The 9,071-nt window shown below is 41.9% G+C and overlaps 1 protein-coding gene across 1 annotated transcript; it reads left to right on the top strand.

Annotated features, from left to right (window-relative positions):
* Positions 1 to 4,372: 4,372 nt before the first annotated feature.
* On the top strand, positions 4,373 to 5,053 carry ATP6V1E2 (ATPase H+ transporting V1 subunit E2). The gene has a single exon (XM_059407830.1). It carries the CDS (start codon positions 4,373 to 4,375, stop codon positions 5,051 to 5,053), a length of 681 nt encoding a protein of 226 aa, XP_059263813.1.
* The last annotated feature ends 4,018 nt before the right edge of the window (positions 5,054 to 9,071 follow it).

Raw genomic sequence — 9,071 nt, 5'->3', positions numbered from 1 at the left:
CCCACCCAGGCGCCCCATCTCTTCAAGATCCTGATTTTAATTCTTCTGGATAAATACCCAGAAGTGGGGTTGCAGAGAGAGAGGGGAAAGCAGGCTTCCTGCTGAGCAGAGAGCCTGATGTGGGGCTCAATCCCAAGATGCCTGAGCCAAAGGCAGAGGCTTCACTCCCTGAGCCACCCAGGTGCATCAGTGCTCATTACTCTTAATCCACTTTATCTATTTCACTCATCCCCCCACCAGTCTCTTCTCTAAAAGCAACCACTTTGTCCTCTGTATTTAAGAGTCTGTTTTGTTTTTTTTTTTTTGTCTCTTTTTTGTTTACTCACTTGTCTTGTTTCCTAACTTCCACATATGAGTGAAATCATATGTTATTTGTCTTTCTCCAACTGACTTATTTTACTTAGCATTATATTGAATAGGACTGTTTTCTTAATTTCCTTTTTGCATTACTCATTGTTAGTCAGAAACACAACTGATTTTTTGTGTGTTGATTTCATATCCTGCAAACTTGATGAATTTTTTTATTAGTTCCAGCTGGGCTTTTTAATTTTTTTTTTTTTAAGAATCATTAAGGTTTTCTAGATATGGGATATAAGGTATGAGATAATTTTACCTCTTTTTCTGATTTAGAAAACTTTTCTTTCTTTCTTGTCTAAATGCTATAGCTAAGACTTCTAGTAAATATGTTGAATACAAGTGGCAAAAGTGGGCATCATTATTTTGTTCCTGATGTTAGAGGAAAGACTTAGATCTTTCAGTGTTTCACTGTTAAGTACGTTAGCTCTGGGCTTTTCATATATGGCCTGTCCTATATGGAGGTAATTTTCTTCTATTCCTATTTTTTGAGTGTTTTTATCATAAAAGGATGATGAATTTTGTTAATTGCTTTTATGTATCTGTTGAAATCATCACGTGATTTGATCCCTCATTCTGTTACTGTGGTGTATCACACTGATAGATTTTTGTATGTTGAACCATCTTTGTGTCACAAGGATTAACACCACTGGCTAAGGTGTATGATTCTATGTGCTGTTGAATTGGGTTTGTTAGTATTAGTCATTAGGAATATTGGCCTGTGGTCTTTTCTTGCAGTGTCTTTGGCTTTGTTATCAGGGTAATGCCAGCCTCATGAAATAACTTCCAAAGTGTTTCCCATTCTTCAGTTTTTTGGAAGAGTTTGAGAAAGATTAGCATTAATACTTTAATTTTTGGTAGAATTCTCCAATGAGCCGTCTGGTCCCGGGCTTTTGTTTATTGGGAAGATTTGATTACTTATTTGATCTCCTTACTTGTTATAGGTATGTTCAGATTTTCAATTTCTGGTTTGTTGTATGTTTCTAGGAATTTAGTTCTTCTGGGTTTTCCAATTTGTCGTTATGTAACTGTTTATTGTAGTCTTTTATAATCCTTTTTTACTTTTGTGGCTGTAGTAGTACTCATTTTTCATTTCTGATTTTATTTGAATCTTTATTTTTTTTAAGTCTAGCTGAAGGTTTGCCAATTTTATCTTTTCAAAAATCAACTTGTAGTTTTAATGATTTTTCTCCATTTTTGTTTCATGTATTTCTGCTTTAATCTTTATTTTTAAAAGTATTTATTTATTTATTAGTTTGTTTATTTATTCATTCATTCAGAGCGAGTGGAGAGGGGGTAGAGGGAGAGTAAGAGAGAATCCCAAGCAGGTTCCATGCCCAGTGTGGAGTCTGACTTGGAGCTCAATCTCACAACCCTGAGATCATGAACCAAGCTGAAATCAAGAGTCAGACATTCATAAGACTAAGCCACCCAAGTGCTGAACGAATCTTTATTATTTATTTTATTTTTCTGATTTGGGGCTGATTTGTTCTTCTTTTTCTAGATCCTTGAGGTGTAGAGATAGATTGAGATTTTTCTTCTTTTTTTAAATATAGGCATTGGCTGCTATAAACTTCCCTCTTAGTACTGCTTGACCTGCATACCATAAGTTCTGATTATGTTGTGTTTTCATTTTTGTTTGGCTCAAGGTATTTTCTAATTTCTCTTTTGATTTCTTCTTTGACCCATTGGTTGTACAAGAGAGTATTGTTCAATTTCCACATATTTGTGAATTTTCCAGTTTTTCCTTCTGCTGTTGATTTCCAGTTTCATTCCATTGTGGTCAGAAGAGATACTTGCTATGATTTCAGTCTTCTTAAATTTGTTAAGAACTTGTTTTATGACCTTACGTGACCTGTGCTAGAAAATTGTTCCCCATGTTGCTGAGAAGAATGTATATTCTGCTGCTGTTGGATGGACTGTTCTGGGTATGTCTGTCTATGTGTCTGATGGTTCCATTTGGTTTATATTTTTGTTCAAGCACTTCTGTTTCCTTGTTGGTCTTCTGTCTGGATATTGTATCCATTATTGAAATAGGATATTAAAACCTCCTAATATTGGGACGCCTGGGTGGCTCAGTTGGTTAAGCAGCTGCCTTCGGCTCAGGTCATGATCCCAGTGTCCTGGGATTGAGTCCCACATCGGGCTCCTTGCTCCGCAGGGAGGCTGCTTCTCCCTCTGACTCTGCCTGCCACTCTGCCTGTGCTCGCTCTTGCTCTCTCTCTCTCTCTCTGACAAATAAATAAATAAAATCTTTAAAAAAAAAAAAAAACCTCCTAATATTACTGCATTGATGTCTATTACTCCCTTCAGTTCTGACATTTGCTTCATATATTTGGGGGCTCTGATATTAGGTGTATATATATATATTTATAATTATTATATCTTCCTGGTGAATTGACCCTTCATCATTATATGTCTTTTTTTTTTTTTTCCTTATGACAGTTTTTGGCTTAAAGTCTGTTTTGTATGACATAAGAATGGACACTCCTGCTCTCTTTTGGTTACCATTTGCGCAGAATATCTTTTTCCATTCTTTCACTTTCAGCCTATGTGCATCATCTAAAGTGAGTATCTTGTAGACAGCATATATTTGCGTTTTTAAAAAATGTGTATCTGTTCAGCCACTCTATGGAGTTTAATCAGTTTACATTTAAAGTAATTATTTATAGGGAAGAACATGCTGTTGCCATTTTGGTAATTGTTTTATGTATGTCCTGTAGCTTTTTTGCCCCTCTTCCTTTCTTGCTGCCTTACTTTATATTTTGTTGACTGGTTTTAGCGACAAGACTTGATTTCTTTCGTATTTTCATTTGTGAACCTGGATGTCCATTTCCTTCGTCAGACTTGGAGGAGTGTTTGGCCATTATTTCTTCAAATATACTTTCTGTCACTGGAAATCTCATACTGCATATATTGATTCACTTAATGTTTTCCCACGTGTCCCTTAGGCTTTCTTAACTTTCTTCTTTTTCTTCTTTTTTCCTTAGTGTGTGTCTCTGCCTGGGTAATTTCAGATGAGCTGTCTTTGAATTTGCTGGCTCATTCTTCTCTAAATTAAGTTTGCCATTGAACTTCTGCAGTGAATTTCTCAATTCGGTTATATTCTTTAGCTCCAAAATTTGTTTGGTTCTTTTAAAATATTTTCTCTCTCTGCTGCTGTTAGTCTTATTTTATTCATGTATCATTTTCCTGAGCTCATTAAGCATCACAGGAAGACCTTTTTTTTTTTTTTTCCTCTAGGAAGGCTTTTTAAGATCTGGATTCTCAGACCCTACTGGCAGAGATTCTAATTCAGTAGTCTGTAGTGGAGCCTAGAAATCTGTTTTTCTGAAAGTTTCCCTGGGTGATTCAGATGTACATATAGAGTTGGAAAACACTTGCAATGAAAAGACTACCTTCAACCCCTCCCACCTCCCTCTTCTCTCCAAGGTGCTACCATCTGTCTGCCAGTGTTCTGCCTCTGCATTATCTAAGGGATCTTGAAACCCTTCTGCCTCCAGGCAGCTTTCCTGGATTGAATCCTGTCTGACCATGAATTTCTTAGCATTCTCCCTAGCCCTTGCCAGCCCAAAATGGGCCTATACTACCTATTTATGTATTAATTTGGCATTTCATCCCTTCAGTTTGCTATATGAGTCTTAAGCCGTCATTGTCTAAAAAAAAACTTCTGGACTAAGTCTGCCCTAAGTTTTTTATTATTTAATGATGGAAAAAGTGGTGAGTATAGTAGAGATAGAACTCTGCGCACCCAGGTTCATGTCTCTGTCCTTACAGGGTATGGCCTGGGATAGGTTGCTTTTCCTTTCTCGGCCTCAGTTTCCTCATCTGTGAAATGAGCAGTGACTAGATGTTCACCATGATCCTTACTTTTAGACTCTGACTCTCTTCTTCCTTCTCTCCTGCACTCCATAGCCAAAGAAGTGGAATTCTGAAGTTATTCCTGAAACTCTGCCCTAAATCAAAGGAGCCAGAGGGCCTGCAAGTTCCCCCTGTTCTTCCCTTTCCAGAAGCAACAATGGCCTTGAGTGATGTTGATGTGCAGAAGCAGATTAAGCACATGATGGCTTTCATTGAGCAGGAAGCCAATGAGAAGGCAGAAGAAATAGATGCCAAGTCTGAGGAAGAGTTCAACATCGAGAAAGGACGCCTTGTGCAAACCCAACGACTGAAGATTATGGAGTATTACGAGAAGAAGGAGAAGCAGATAGAACAGCAGAAGAAGATCCAGATGTCCACCATGAGGAATCAGGCCAGGCTGAAAGTCCTGAGAGCCCGAGATGACCTCATCTCGGAGTTGCTGAATGATGCAAAGCTGAGACTCAGCAGGATTGTGGCAGATCCAGAAATCTACCAGGGGCTGCTGGATAAGCTAGTGCTTCAGGGTCTGCTCCGGCTGCTTGAGCCTGTGGTAATTGTCCGCTGCAGGCCACAGGACATCCTCCTGGTGGAGGCTGCGGTGCAAAAAGCCATCCCCGAGTATATGATCATCTCCCAAAAATGTGTGGAAGTCCAAATTGATCAAGAGGTGCACCTGGCTATGAATACAGCTGGAGGTGTGGAGGTCTACAGTGGCAATCAGAGAATAAAGGTTTCCAATACCCTAGAAAGTCGACTGGATCTCTTGGCCCAACAAAAGATGCCTGAAATACGAGAGGCCTTGTTTGGAGCCAATGCCAACAGAAAGTTTTTCATATAAGCCTCTGCCAAGTGAAACTCAGGTTGAATTGCTAAGCCATTGAAAGCATATGTTATTAGGGCAAAGGAAACTAGTCAGGTTTCCTCCTCTTTGTTGCTTTGATAGGATTCTGTCTTCTTTCATGAAATACCCTTGGAATAGCTAAAGGCATATTTTGGAATAAAACCTGAAAATGCTTAGAAATCTAATTCTGGTTTATCCATACATACTGAATCTTCTGGTCAGTTCAATAGTCTCAGTTGAAGAGAGTAAAATTTGCTCTTTAGCTTGTCCTTTGGTTGAGATGTGAATGATGTTAATGATTTGTGGGTCTGAGTACTCTAAAATTCTTTAATATTATCTGAAGTGTGTTTTATTTCTTTTGCTTCTGCTTTCTGTACTTATTTAGTGAAGTTTAGGGATCTTTTTTTGGACAAGGCCAACTTCGTGGGCGTGACTGGAATAGTCACATAGGGTTCTATGTGCAAAATAGCCCAGTCCTTGAGGTTTAATGCTCTGTAGCCAGTGACTTGAAATTCTTAGTTTTATCTTTGAAACTGTGTTTTGTAAGTGACTTTGGAGCATGGGCTGGGGGCTTGGAGCCTTGGCTTATGCACTGTACCAACTACCAAAGCCTACCCTTCTCCCTGGGATGGCTTCCTGGCCACTCACTTCCCAGCTTGCTGGTGCCCAAGACCCACTTTCCCCCTCTCACCTGGTCCACATTGCTGCTTCTGCCTTTGGTGAGGGCTGGGTGTGCCTGCAGGGAGGCTCAAGGATGTGCGCAGGCTCTGCCGAGTCACAGTGCTGAACATAGTGGTGGCCATCTCTGCCCCAGGATGGCAGCCCTGCGGCACATTCAGCAAGTGACCTGGTGAGGTTGGGTCTCTTGCCCGCTCCATACTGAGCACATCCTGGTGTGGAGGTTTACCTGGGACTCCCTTGTCTGCTATGGGTGTGGTCTACTGGAATGGAAGCTGTTTGGCTTGACCCGTAACCCCAGCGGGGGCATAGCACATAAATCTAGGGGCTGGTGGGAAGGAGGACCCAGCAGTTGTCAAGCTTGCTGGGCCTGAGACTCAGGTTGGGAACTTTAGGACCTTATGAAGGTCTGTACTTGCCCCGGAAAGTATCCCAGTCCATCAGACAGCTCAGTGCTTAGGGGGACTTAGGCTCATTTCTTTGGCCAGTTTGAAACATCTTCCAGGAGAAGCCAAGAAATACAGGTTGTATAATTTTGGTGGTTCTCCATATAGGTATTGCACTATATAAAGAAAAATGATAAAATTCATGTTAATGGTTGAAAATTCTAATTTTTATTTACTTATCCATTAAAGAGCAAATAAATACCGTAAGTCAAAAGAGAGACCCCAGAAGAAAGAAAAAAATTTTATCTTTTAGGACTCTCCCTATACTTCTTGAACAAAGGATTCTTACATTTTCCTTTTGCATTGGGCCTGTAAATTAGGTTGCTAGTTCTGTAAGTTTATGTTGATAAACATAATCTATGCCTGTTTAATTTATATATTAAATATAAATATAAATATATATATTAAAATAAAGGTTTTTTTGAAGAAAAGAAACCCCAAGCCACTCTGTCAAGGACAAAGTCTGGCTTACATGGTCAGGGACAGAATGCTGTGAAGTCCAAACACGAAGTAGGGGGCAGGTATTAGAAATCAGGGTCTCACAAAGCCTGGGAATAGGAAACTCTTATGGTCTCAGGAGAGGGCTAGACCTGGGAATCAGAAAGCCATCCAAAATCCTCTATCAGGCTGTTTCATTTTTCTTTTAAGAGTGACTTTCTCTACTGCACAGTTTCAACAGTAGGATATACATACCTCAGAAAGTTTACATTCTAAAGTTTACATGGTATAGTTCCAAAAACAAACTTCTCTTATGATTCTACTTTCCTGAGAAGAAATCCATGTAGCCCAGCTCGGATTAGATGTCCTCCCCTTTGGTCCAGCTAACATCTTGGGGGCACTTCTTAGAGAAAAGGGGGTCTTTGTCAGCTAGACTGTCTCTCCAGAGGGTATCTACTAGGTAGGCTTTTTTGACTTATGAGTTCAGTCATTTACTGAACATTTTCTGAATGCCAGCAATGAGCTAGATCCTTTGCTAGCTGCTGGGCTGCAAAGGATACAATGGGGTCCTGTCATTTAGTTATTGACACATCAACAGATAAGGGTCACGGTAATGATACAAGGTCTCACGCTCACCTAGAGCTATGTAAGAGGTAATATGAGAATATGGTGTAGGGAGAGAAGATCACAGAAGGCTTCTGGGGTGCTGGCAGTTGAGCCAAAGAAAGCACTTCAAGCAAAGGAAGAGGGGAAGCATATGCAAAGGTCCTGAGGTGTGAAAAAGCAAGTGGTGTTAGAGGAACTACAGATAGTTCAGTGTGATGGAGTATGAGGGATGCAGGGGGATGGGACAACGGATGAGATTCGAAAGATGGACAGAACCTGACTATGAGATGCAGTGGGCCTTGCTCCTGAATTAGGCTAATTCTGCTGGGTAGGTGATGAGGGTTCATTGAAGGACTTTAAACAGGAGTGGAACCATGAGAGATGGACTTTTAAAAGATTATGCTAGTGTCACTGTGTGTGGAAAACACATTGGAGGGGTGGAGAGACTGGAGGCAGGAGCCCTGTTGAGAATCCCAGTGAGAGATGATAAATAATCGATGCAGCCCTTTTGTGAAATAGGTCAAATTCCTTGATGCACAGGCTGGAGGAGACGAGAAGGAGTGACTTCTGCCTTACCCCCCTCCCCCTCCCTGTCCCCCAGGAAATCCTTTCCCTCATCCAGGCGTGAGGCTTTCTGTCAGTTTTGCTTCATCTTACAGTTTTTCCTTATAAGAGTGTTCTTCCCCTCAGAGCCTTCCCCCTTCTCTTCCCCTCTCTCTCATTCCAGGCCCAGCAAACCATTCCCTTCGCAGCTGAGTCCTCAGCCACCTCCCTTCCTGGGAACCCAGACCCCACTTTCTGCTGTAATCCAGGAGTATCTGAACCCCCTTGGTTTGCCCCAGTGCTGGCCTTCTGAGCTGCCTTAAGGTCATCATGGGGCCCCTGACATTAATTCACCTCCAAAACAGCTGACGGAGATTTCATGACAGTTTGATAGGAAGTTGAGGAGAGCTCTACAGAGTGCCTGTGGGACCCAATTACCCTCGGCCCCATTTATTTTATTTGTTTTTTTTTGAGATCTTATTTATTTGAGAGAGGGAGCAGAAAATTGGAGGGAGAGGAGAGGAAGTAGGAGAAGCAGGCCTCCCCCCCAGCAGGAAGCCAGACAATGGGAGGCTCTGCAGGGTCCTAGGATCATGACCTGAGCCAAAGGCAGATACTTGGCCCAATGAGCCACCCAGGCGCCCCTCCCTTAAGTTCCATTTAAACATCTCTGTTTCTCCGAACTTTTCTCTCACCCAGGGCTGCTGGATACTTTCTCTTTCTCCTCAGACTTTTACCCCTTAGCCTCTCAAGGCCTGGGCTCCAGTCTCCTCCATCATAATGTCCCCTCAGCAAAACAAAAGCTGGTGGCTAAGGAAGCCTGCCCTCCCACAGTCCCTGGCTGCAAGGCCTCTACAGATGGTGATGACTTCTCATGCCCCACCTTTATTTACTGTCAGCTGCTTTTTCTACTAGGCCTGTTTTTAGACAACGCTTCTTGCGGGCAGGGACAGTGTTTCGATTCTTCCTACTTGCATTTCCTGCTGCCCTGTTATTTTAGTGCTGACCTTGGGCGAGACCACGTAGTGTGTTCTGAGCAGACATCTACCGGTGCGAACCTTTTTCCCAGCCTGCCTCTGGTTTCTAGATGGAGGCCTCCAGAGTCTCTCTTCTCTTTGACCCTTAGATGCCATAGCAAGAGCCAAGTATGTGAGATGGGGGCCAAGGGAAGGGAATCCCAGGACTGTAATCCAGGGATGGTGTTTGACAAGAAAATCCTGCAAGGTGGGAGGAGTCTGGGGTCAAGCAGGACTGTGTCCACCACGCACCCTCTCCCCGCCACCTCACTAGGAATCTGTGGGTTT

The sequence above is a fragment of the Mustela nigripes genome, chromosome 7, assembly GCF_022355385.1.
Source record: "Mustela nigripes isolate SB6536 chromosome 7, MUSNIG.SB6536, whole genome shotgun sequence".
In the NCBI taxonomy this organism is placed as follows: domain Eukaryota; kingdom Metazoa; phylum Chordata; class Mammalia; order Carnivora; family Mustelidae; genus Mustela; species Mustela nigripes.
Note: the sequence above shows the minus strand (reverse complement) of the source record. Positions and strands in the feature narration are given on the sequence as shown.